This window comes from Dryas octopetala, chromosome 8, assembly GCF_963921425.1.
Source record: "Dryas octopetala chromosome 8, drDryOcto1.1, whole genome shotgun sequence".
NCBI lineage: Eukaryota > Viridiplantae > Streptophyta > Magnoliopsida > Rosales > Rosaceae > Dryas > Dryas octopetala.
In genome coordinates this window covers 14,102,359-14,114,482 of record NC_141373.1, presented here as the reverse complement: position 1 = coordinate 14,114,482, position 12,124 = coordinate 14,102,359, and the positions used below count along the sequence as shown (strand labels likewise).

General features: G+C 35.4%; 1 protein-coding gene across 1 annotated transcript; it reads right to left on the bottom strand.

Annotated features, from left to right (window-relative positions):
- Positions 1-6,078: 6,078 nt before the first annotated feature.
- Positions 6,079-12,124, bottom strand: LOC147277451 (putative laccase-9). The gene is made up of 7 exons (XM_086252851.1): positions 12,017-12,124; positions 11,645-11,796; positions 11,296-11,540; positions 10,671-10,796; positions 7,071-7,659; positions 6,643-6,995; positions 6,079-6,325 (listed from the first exon to the last, which is right to left on the bottom strand). Exons 1-7 carry the CDS (start codon positions 12,122-12,124, stop codon positions 6,186-6,188), a joined length of 1,713 nt encoding a protein of 570 aa, XP_086108977.1. The 3' UTR covers positions 6,079-6,185.

Below are 12,124 nucleotides of genomic sequence, written 5' to 3'. Positions count from 1 at the left end.
GCATGATGAACATAAAGCCTACAATGTCCGAGGAAAGAAAATGGGAAGTATGCCTCGACGTAGATGGCTCGACTTCCACCACCGCTACAACCTAGGGAAAACATTTAAAACAAAAACAGAGGAAAATGTGAGATAAACTCAATGAGTAGACAAGTTATGAAAACGAAACATAAAAATTTATTTATCATTTCAGAAGTCTTAAAATCAAATAACTCTGAGACATCACATCGCTCTTTGAAATCCCCCAGTTTTAAAACCCTGTCGAAATTCCTTTCTAAACAAAGTCAACAATTAGTTCACGTAAACATTTTCATCCTTCAAGTAAATACAAATGTTTAGAAAAACTTTCATAAAACAAGCAAGGTAAAATATTAGACATGATATCACGCTAAAATAGACAATAACATAAATAACCCAAATCCTCCATTAGCATTTATGCAAACTATCCATCTCTAGGCCATGAAATGAAAATCACATCATTTTAGTGTCCGGGAAAGCTGCTAGTCATACACTTAGGTAATTAAGCTCGCCACATCCCGTATATATGCACGAGCAGGCAGATAAGCTCGCCACTTCCCGTGCAGAGTGATCTCGATGCACGAATAGGCAGGTAAGCTCGCCATTTCTCGTGTAGAGGGCTCTCGATGCATGAGCAGGCAGGAATACTCACCACTTCTCGTGCAGAGCGAATCGATACATGAGCAGGCAGGAATGCTAGCCACTTCTCGTACAGAGCGAATCAATATACGAGTAGGCAGGTAGGTAGGCTCGCCACTTATCATGCAGAGAGAATCAATACACGAGTAGACAAGTATCCTCGCACAAACTTAAACACAATGTTCTCAAAATAATACTCATAACTATCATTGTTTAACAATATAATGCCTCTTGTATTTCAAATTCATCGCCACGTATGCAACATCATCAATACTTGCTTGTGGGAGAATTTATACTTAAATCATAGATTTGACCCAAATCAAAACCTATTTTAATAACTGAGAAGCTACACCCATAAGTAAAATTAAAACTTCCAAAGTATAAATATTAAAATCCAATTTAACCTTTACTCTCCACCAAAACAGAACCATTCAAAATATCTCAAAACAATAACTTCTTGACAAGGAAATCAGCCATAAGATTATCACCCGCTTTAATATCAACTCACAACTTACTCAAGACTTGAAATCAAATCCAATCTCAATAAATTCTTGTAATAAGTCATATTTGAAAATTTTTAACTCTCGCAACTCTAAAAAAAATAAGATAATGCATCAATCCCATATAAGAAATCATTTAATAAAACTCAAGATAGGAGTACGCATTAAACAAATGTAAATGTACACTTTGAGAATCATAAATCATTTATAATATGGCAATTTCCAAACATCATTCAACTTTAATCACACTTAAATAAAACAAGAAATAATTAATTCATAAAATACGCAAAGTATTTCGAAAAGACAAAGTCCACTCACGACTCAACAATCCTCAATAAAGCTCAAGACAACAAATAGGAATTAAATCATGAATTTCATAAAAACGTTTGTAAAACAAAGTCCACTCACACTGCGAAATCAATGTCGATCCTTCGTCGGATTGTCTTGAGCCTCGTTGATATTGACTATAATATACGCAAATAAATATGGAATTAGGTTCGGCTCAACGAAAATATAAGGTGCATGTGTGAATCTAAAACGTTCCACTTAAATAATAAATAAGGAATTAGGTTCAGCTCAACGAAAATATAAGGTGCGTGTGTGAATCTAAACGGTCTAGTTAAATCTATTATTTTCTCATGGTTATATTAAAATTCCGCTTAAAGCCTCATTACTCAAAAGCCTTCTAGACCCTTCCTGACTCTAAATCGAGAAACACCCAAACTTTTTAATCCGCTCCTTTCACTCAAATAAATCTTATACACGTTATACCTCAGCCGAGGTTCGTCTAGAAGTCGTTTTGGTAACGTAAAGTGTCTGATTTGAGGTTTGTCAATTCTAAGAAACTTCCACCTATCCAACGATAATAACCAACTCAATACAGTTCCAAAATTCACAATAACTAAAGGGATTGATGGCTGGATGGTCGAAACCACCGTCGTCCCAACCTAAAGTGGTGGTTCATAACCCAAAAATCAAAAATTCTCCAAAATCAACTATTAGAGGTCCATAGGAGTACAACTTGTCCAATAATTAATCAAGAACTACCATCTAATCAAAAAACTCATGGAAACCCGAAATGGTTATAAACCTCAAAATTTCAATTCATGAAATTACTCAAAATTGATCAACTAAATCAATGGGGAATGAAAGCACATACCTAGAAGAGTAAAACCATTTAAGAATCACGCCCAAAGGTGGCCGAAAACGGCCGGAATCGACGAATTCGCCGGTGGCCTGGCACTGCAGGGAAAGTGGCCAGACTGCTGCCTTCAGTGGTGAGGCCGCGCGCGCAGGGGAGAGGAAGAGAGAAAAGAGAGAGTGTCGGGGAGAGAGAGAGAGTGAGAGAGAGAGAAGGAAATCAGAAAAATCCCCTAAGATTTCTAACTTTTTGGGTATTTAAAACCTAATTTTATAAATTTATAAAATTGCTCCTCACTTCAAACGCTCGTATCTCTCAAATCAAAACTCCGATTGACGCACGGTTTACGTCTATGGACTCGTGGACTTGAGACATTTCCAACGTGCTCAAGGTCAAAAACAAAAACCCATTAGAACACAAAGTCAACATTGGGTCAAACCCATTTTAAAACAAAATTTAAAAATTAACTCAAAACCTTTTTATTTTTCAAATCAATTCTCAAAATATTTAGAATACTTTTCAAAAATAAAATTTAGAAAAATACGGGGTCTCACAACTCAACTTATCACTACGCCTCTAAATGGCCATTACGAATAAAAAATTTAAATTTCTCGTGAAATTTGGGTCAGGTCGTTACATTGAGACACTCGACAAGAAAATCCAAGCTGCGCACCCCTCAATCGAGATCTCCTCCAAGAGGCAAATCTACATAAGCAAGAAGAAAGGAAACAAAACAAATAAAGTAAGGGGTGAGCATCATATACGATCATAGCTTCCCTCAGGAGACCCTGCTAGGTTTGAAAACCTTTTAATAACATTTCCCTGTGAAATATTGATTTCTAAAATCCCAAAACATTTTCACAAAATCATTTTAACACATTAGTTGCAGCAGTATATGGCAAACATGCATAAAAACCCATGAATAACAATAACTCAGATGGTCGATACACATTAGGTACAACTATGATGTTAGTTGCAAAAGACAGCTACCATAACGAGAGTGCCCTGGTAAACAGAGATAGGAACTCACAATTGAGAAACTGTATCGCCTGCCACCGGATCTGTTATGAGCCTTGTCTTCGCATAAGTATACATCACATGTAATAACTTGGCTAAGTACTCCATAACGTAAGTGATCAATTCTTCTAGAGTGTTTAGGGATTTGAACCCAAGGTCACCGACAAGGCTACCCTTACTCTCAGACCAAACACAATAAATATAATAGAATGTTATAACAGTTTAAAAACTACACATACACACACAAAGTCCATAGTCAGGAATGTAGAATAAATCCCCCTACTTGGAATCCAATGTTCTTCAAATATTCTCTTCCGCAAGCCCTCCACATTCGTGCACAGTCCTATCTTGGCAAATCCTCGTAATTAGACAATACGACAACCTTAACTTCTTAACAACTCGACAACTGGGTAATTCGATAGAAACAAAATCGATAAAATAGAACAAATTCTAAGTTAAGGACGATTAACAATAAAGAAAGACGGTATGACCTTTCTGTAACGCCCCGAACTTCGGGCCCATAAAAACATTGAAATATCAACCTTTTTAATCTTTTTTATCTTTCCTTTGAGCCAAAATTTGGACCATTTCTTGATTTATGCGTGTCATGCTTGCGTAGGGGCCATCCAATAAAATTAGAACGATACAGAGATTTTACATAAATGTTTTATTTGAAATAAATTTATTTATTTTTATTTATGTGCATAGCTCAAAGGAAAGAGAAAACAGATTTAAAAGGTTAATATTTCAATGTTTTTATAGGCCCGAGGTTCGGGGCGTTACACTTTCCTTTAGTCACACGTCGCTAGTCACCCGTCCTAAGTGGACTAAACTTTACTCTTTAGAAGTTACTTAAGGGTTTACAACTTTCAAGTTTTATCTTAAAGTCAAACCACTTAACTATTTGCTTTACTTCAAAGCAATTCCTCAAAATAATTTTAGATTAATCCAACTTAATCTCTGCAATAAAAACTTACTAATACTAGCATGCTAATATCCTTTAATTAAATAATTAAATCTCCAAAAATAAAGTTAGGCATGCTTAATTAATAAATAAATCCTACTTAATTAACCTAAACTTGCATCCTAAAATTAAAGCCTAAAAATAAATAAATAAAGCATAAATATTAAAATACTTACCCGATTGTAGACCTCCAAAGCTAGATTCCTCCTTGCACTCCAAAACTTTTAGACTATGGAAATTTTCTTCTCTTTTAATATGTCTCTTTTTAGAGAGACTCCCAAAAAATCAAGGAACTTCACTAGGTGGTGCAAGTGAAAATGAGGGACAAGCGTCTCTATTTATAGGCACAAGAGGGTTGTAAGAAGTTTTGTGTCTCCAATGTGAGACAAAATACACTAAAAATGCACAAACTATGCTTAAAATTCAAACCGGGTCAAGAGAAAACCCACGGGTTGCAAGTTATGTGAGACGAAATGGGAGGGTTGACCAGGATGCGAAACACGTGGGTCAAATTGACCTGGCTTGGCTTGGACCGGTTCCTCATAGATCCAACGGTATTAGATAAAGGAATTAAACCTCTAATTAATACAAGAAGTTACCCAAAAGATAAAGGAAACTTCATTTTCTTTAATAAACCTTAAGTTTCTAAATACAAAAAAGATTTGAAAAACACGTGTCAACACACAATAAGATTGAAAAATCCAGGGTGTTACAAGTACCTCCATCAAATCGTGAGCAATTTCGCCTCGATACTACCATCTGAAGCATGAGCGTCACAACGCAAATAGCCATATGCAATTTCTGGATGCAATCGACAACTAGATTTGCGATCTTCAAGACTTGGCTCAAATTCGACTATAATTTAAATTGTAAATTGGAATGTTCATACATGCATTGATGGACTCTTGGGCTATACATTTTGGACACGTTTGTTGGGCAGAATAAGGAGTGGGAATAGGATAATTAATCATTCCCCCATATTTGGGCCATACTTATGACTTTGGATTAAAAAAGATCTAATACAACATAGTCCAGCCCAAGTTAAATTCTCCTTCATCCCAGCCTTGCGACCTTGAACAAACTCCGATCTTCGGCCAACTCCAATCTCCGTCAAGCTCTCGCATCTCCGACCGTCACCACCGTCTTCGTGCTTCTCTATTTAGGCATGATTTGAATAAAGCAATTTGATTAGTGAATTCGCAGTAAAATCGACGATGTCTTCAACACTAGTAGCTCCATCAAATTGTGAGCAATTTCGCCTCGTTACTACCATCTGAAGCATTAGCGTCACAACGTAAGTAGTCATACGCAATTTCTGGATGCAATCGACAGCTGGATTTGCAATCTTCAAGACACTGGAGCCAGCGGCATTGATGAGAGTCCAAAAAAAAGTTTGTCGAATTTTGTCTATTTTTAATTTTTGTGATGGTTTGCGTAATTGTTTAGTTGCTGAGAAAATCGAAGAAATTCTTCTTTTTTTTATTCTCTAATTTAAATGATTTATTTAATTTAAACTATTATTTTATCCACTATGTAGTTTTATGTTGCAACGAGGTGTAGGATTAATGTTTCCATTCCAATCTATTACAATACAATCTAATCCAATCCTTAGAGTTATATCAATACGATCCTAATACAATCTAAACTTGCATGAACTTAGGTTTAACAAAACTAAAATTAATCTAGTGACGTTGGATTTTATTGTTTTAATTAACCTTTTAGGGGATACATGACAATAATCTAATACAAATTCGGAACTAGACTAAATGTAAAGAAAGTGAAATAAAATTTTCAGCTAATTTTCTTGCCAAAATAATTTATCATAACAAGAATTTGGAGGCTTACATTATTCTTACAAATCAAGCCTAAATATATATTGTGATGGAAAAAAAAGTACAAATCAAATTTAAGAGTTGGAACAAGAAGGCATGTTAGCAGGTGGTGGGAGCATAGTTGTTTCATTGGTCTTTCCATTCGTCACTATGAACACCGTGTTCATTCCCCAACTGGAATGTCTTTCCAAATGACAGTGCATGAACCATACTCCTGAAAATGATCATTAACCAATTCATTTAGTTAACTAGCATTGTCGCCCTTAAAAAATGCACCTAATTAATTGCATAGCACAAATGAGATGTACATCAATTGCATCAATTAGGTACCAATATATGTAAGTATTCTCTTAATTGACACATGTTCTGATCAATAACATAAAATGCTTATGTTACCAGAGTAGTCAACAATCAAATATAATCAGCATTTAGAATAAGTCTAATAACATATATAAGATGCATAGTTATATTATTGGACTGTCTAGTAATAAAATATTACTTTTTTATATATTATATATAGAATGTACGTACCAGGATTATCAGCAACGAATCTAATAACAACCCATCCATTCTTTGGAAGTCCAAGTGTGTTTATTTCTGGTGGATCAACCAAATTGTAGGTGTTGGGCGAAGTTGTATTGTCAAAATTCCCAGAACCTGTTCCCACCAAATAGAAGCTGAACCCATGGAGATGCATAGGATGGTTCTCAGGGGCAAGGATGTTGGTCCCTTGGAAGATGATTTCAACCTCTTCACCATATTCGATAAACCTAACCTTTGTGGCTAGGGTTGGATATAATGTGTTGTTTCCCACGTCTCCTGTGTAGTTGAAAACATAAGGCGGCCTGTCTGGGAAACTGTCGTTGTAAACTCCCTCCAACCCCCTAAAAAAAGACAGTCCACAAGATGGTCAGTTGAAATGATTTCAATAACATTACTCGAAAATTAATCATACATACGTATAATATGCTTGCAGAATATCAATAGCTGGGGTCACGAAACTAATATTGTTCAAGCCCGCAGAAAGCCTATTTCCCTCAGGCCCAGCACATGAAGAATTGGCACAAACAACTTCATTCACTGAGACAGTGATGAACAACTGTGTTGTGATGTTTGTTGGGACGACAATAGGGTGTTCCTCGCTTGCCAAAGCCCTTACAAGTTTGGTGAAGTTTGAAGCAGCTGTCTCATCATTGTAACTAGGAAGATTTGGAAAGGGTATGGTTGATGGGGTGCTATAGTTGCCTGTGTATTGAAGTATTGCACTGGTGGTGCTGTTGTTGAAGTCAACATCGCCATCAACAAAAGGAGTGGAGGCCATGTAGTAATGGCTGAGAGTCTGGTTTGTGGTGACCAGGACGTCCATTGTTTGGCCTGGAGTTATGACGATGTAGGAGGTGGTTATGGGCTTTATGTATGCCGCATCTTGAGTGACGACTGTGAGGTTGTGGTTGGCAATGCCGAAAAATGCTTCCTCGTTCATCACTGCGTTGATTATGCGGAGAAGATAGGTCTTGCCGTAATCAACCATCAAACGGTACATCGTTTCTGCAATATGAAATCATTTATAAGATGCATGCATAATCAAAATGAGATTCAAATCATTACTGAGTTTAATTTTATTTTCTCGTTTTAATAATGATTTATTTATAATATCTTTTAAGTACGTGATTAATACTGTCATATTCATAAACTCGCAATTCTTGCAATTTATTAAGTTCAAGACAAGTATAACAAAGAATCTATTTTCAACCAAAATCGAGACAAATAGCTAGGGGTACGTGGTCCTCATAAGTATGTTTGCTAGAATTAATATCTAGGAAGGGTCCCTTGGCCAAAAAAAAAAAAAAAAATTTAGCTAATGGACTCGAACTATACCTCATATCTCTATTTAGGATATGAATTTCACTTTGTGTCAACTGAGGACTGAAACTTTCATTTTGTATCAATTAAGGACCCTGTTTTTTTTTTTTTTTTTTTTTTATCTCAATTTGGTCCTGACATTAAACCCATCAAACCTCCACCAAACTCAGCAAACTTATATTGGGTTTAAAGCTATGCATCTCATCTCTACAACCATATAAAGATCACTCCAATCGAACATTTACATCTCCAGATAATCGGCCTCAAAGTAAGGTACTTGAAACTGTACAATCGGATCTCTAGGAAAATATCTGAAAAATTGGATAGTTTCGGGTACCCTAGTTTGAGGCAGATTATCTGGAGTTGTACGTAGAGCTCCGATTTAGGTGATGTAAATATATATTATTGTAAAGAGGAGATGCATAATTTGATGGAGGTTTAATGGGTCTAACATCAAGCCAAAGTTGAGAAAAAAATAAAGGTCCTTAATTGACATAAAATGAAAATTTCAGTCCTCAGTTGACACAAAGTGAAACTCATGTCCTGAATAGAGACATGAGGTATAGTTGAAATCATTTAGCTAAAATTTTTCCAAAAAAAAAAAAAATCTAGGAAGCGTCGGTGAAGAGTAATTCATCCAACTAATGACATGTTAATGTTTCTCACAGCATGTATGTGGCTAGCCTAGATTGGACACCTATAAAATCTCCATGTACGTGTTAATTCTTTTGTTAAGAACTCAAGTAACAAATTATGCCGGTCAAGTTAGACAAATGTATAAGAGTTACACCCATATGCCACAAAACACGACAAAACCCCAACAATGTTTTCTACCAGAGAATACATATTAATAAGAGTTCTGCTAAATGCACACCCAATTTCCTCTCATTACACACTCCTTTCTCACCTTACACCCTATTTTCTTTTTAATTTTATTAAATTCTAAAAACACACCCCCCCAAATTTTCAAAATACCCTTACCACCCAACACACCACAACACAACCCAGCACACCCCACCACCTCGACCCCCCCACTCGCCACTCGTCACCGGCTGTCCAACCTCTGCCACTATCGACGAAGACCGGCCGGTCTCCCTTCCCCTTTCTCTCCCTCTCTCTCTCTACTTCCTTATGTCTCTTTCTCTCTCTCTTCTTTGCCTCTTACCTATTTTCTCTCCTTTATCTATTTCTCTCTCAGATCTGCAACAGAGGCTGGCGACCTTGCAGGCCTCCACACTGGTCAACGACGACAACGACCGATGGGGAAGCCGACAAGGTCACCAGCCTCTGCAGTAGATCAGAGAGAGTAGACAGAGGAGAGAAGAGAGAGAGAGAGGGAAGGAGAGAGATGTTGGAGAAAGAAATGGAGGTGGGGCGAAGAGAGAGAGAAAGAGAAAGGGAGAGCCGGAGGTCTGCCGCTGGTGATGATGGCATGGGTGCCGGAGGTCCACCTTGGGGTTCTGTTTTATTTTTATTTTTGTCCTTTATAGTCTTTTCATTTTTGGTTAAATTTGTAATTTCAAATTTAAAAAGGAGAGGGTGTGTAAAGAGAGGAAATTAGGTGTGCAAATAGCAGCACTAAAATTTCCAATTCCCATGATGCAATCAAAATATGTCCCACCCATTTTTCTAGAAAAAAAAAAACATTTTGTTATCAAGATAGAAATACTACAAAAAGATGTTCATATTCATATGAATTCTACTAATTAATTTGGGCTACTAGCCTTTCCATAAATAAAAAATAAAAAATAAAAAATAAAAAATAAAAAATAAAAAATAAAAAATAAAAAATAATAAATAATAAATAATAAAAAATAAAAAGAAGAAGAAAGAAAAACTACCAAAACTTCTCTAAAATTTTAGCCACCAACAAAATAATGTTGCATATAATATTAAGAAACTAAACATTTTCATCTCAGTTGATGTATATAATCCAAAATTTTAAATTTATTTTGGAGTTCGTAGCATTTTACGTACTCCTTTCAAACATTAGATGTAACATTTTCCTCTTTTATTAATAATAGTCTCGATTTTTCTTTTTTCTTATGAAATTATGTTTCATTAAGTGGCGAAAAATTAATATTTTAAGACAGATAAACATATGTGAGATAGGTTAAGGATTTGGTTATCTTACAAAGCATGTAACGAAAGAAAAACTACAAGTACGTACTGAACATCAACTTAGTCTTTTTTTTTTCTTTTTTTTTTTTTGCTTTCTGGAATGAAAACATTGACTTGATCATTGACATAAACATTGAACAAATTAACAAGAGTTAGGTTCTTAATGATAAAGTTAGAAGTGAAACCTGAATAATACTAATTGAATCTTCTTTTTCCTTAGATATTTATTGAGTACTATTGCATGTTCTAGAAACTCACTGCATATATGTCAATTGTCAACAAAGCTGATAAATCTATTGTACTATTATATTTCCCTTTGCAAGCCTATAATTGATCTATATTTCATATATATACATATATGCAGAAGTCTTGCCACATTACGCGCATTGTAATTAAATAATTAAAGTGTTACGTACTCAACCTTTGTGTCAAAGTACTTCAATATAAAAAAAAAAGTACTCTATCTTGTTAGAAAAACATGCACTACCTATCCATTGCTTTTTGACTAATTTATTTTTATGATAGTAACATTATAAATAAATAAATAAATAATTGTTTTAATTTATTTTATGTACCATTGGAACAACTGTATAAATCTCCGGGCTGTCCATTGATTGTGAAGGCATCGGATTTGTTTGGTTCACCACCAGTTGTGAGGGCCTCATCTATTAGTTCCTTGATATCCCCTTTAAACCATGATGCTGCCACAACATGATATAATAATTATTAAGATAAGAAATATCGATGCATATATGTGCATGTACAAGTACTTTAAAGTAGTCTAGGCAGGCCTAGCTAGCATAAATCTATTTAATAGTACTATATACGACTGCAGCACCGATGTGAACTTTTTTGTTGCTTCATAATTGGTTTCGGTTTTGTATGTTTTCGCAATATAGAAGAATGTAAAAGGGACATCAAGATTCTTCCTTTAGGTTTGCTTCAGCAAATATGATAAAGATGGGCATATATTAGAGAGCTCCAAAATGCATATGTGCACGTTCCAACTGATTACTCTTCGCCAAAAAAAAAAAATTTGTTACTTTTCCTTTCTAAGGTAAATTACACTTTTTGTTCTTATATTTTCACTTGAAATCATATTTGGTATTCCTAACTTCAATTTGATTATTATGTTTTATATTTTGATGAAACTTGAAGGACTCTTTATGATAAAAATCTTTAAAAAAAAAATTAACGTACCTAAAATAATGGTTTCTTCTACATCAGGCGTTGGAAATGGAAAAGTTGTGCCAGCCGCCGGAAAAATAACGATAGCGCCATGGACGGTGGCGCGTGTCCAATCACTGTGGGCATGCCACCATAGTGTTCCTTCTTCAGTAGAAAATATAACCTCGTAAGTAAAATTGTTTCCGGGTTGAATTGGGCACTGAGTTATGTTCTCGGGTCCATCCGACCAAGGATTTCTTGGCTGCTTCACTCCGTGCCTTCAATAATTGAACAAGACATAGAAAAATGTTGAATGAACAAGACATAGCTAAAAACAAGACATACCCCGTGTACCAAACATAAAAACAATTGCGGGGTTTACCAATGAATGGTGACACCGTACAATCCTTGATTATGGACATTGACATAAATGGTATCTCCTATGTGAACATGAAGGGTTGGCCCTGGAAAGCTGCCATTCACAGTTAAGATACTCTTTGTGCTGCACAGCCTTGTAAAATTTGTTTCTTTTAGCTGCACAAAATATCATACAGACAAACCCCAACAAGCACAACGAATTAATACCCAATAAAAATCCATGCACAATGTTCATATATAAAAACAATATAAAATATAAAATAATATAAAAAAATCCGGGCATGCACACGCATCTTGCAGCACATTCCATCTTTAAATTTAAGCAGTCATGCATGCTCTTATGTTAGAGAGTAATGCATATAGCAAGCACACTTACGACAAAATCATAATAACGGATAGCCTTGCAAAGGAGCAAACCATCAAGGAACATAAACCCTACAAAAGTGAAGACCAAAGACACCAAACCCATTTTGTTAAACCCCAT

Coding starts and splice junctions, on each gene's coding strand:
- LOC147277451 (XM_086252851.1), bottom strand. CDS start 12,124: ATGGGGTTTAACAAAATGGGTTTGGTGTCTTTGGTCTTCACTTTTGTA. Junction 10,797..11,295: donor AGAAGAAACCATTATTTTAG/GTACGTTAATTT, acceptor ATGTTGTGGCAG/CATCATGGTTTAAAGGGGAT. Junction 7,660..10,670: donor TTTATACAGTTGTTCCAATG/GTACATAAAATA, acceptor TTCATATTGCAG/AAACGATGTACCGTTTGATG.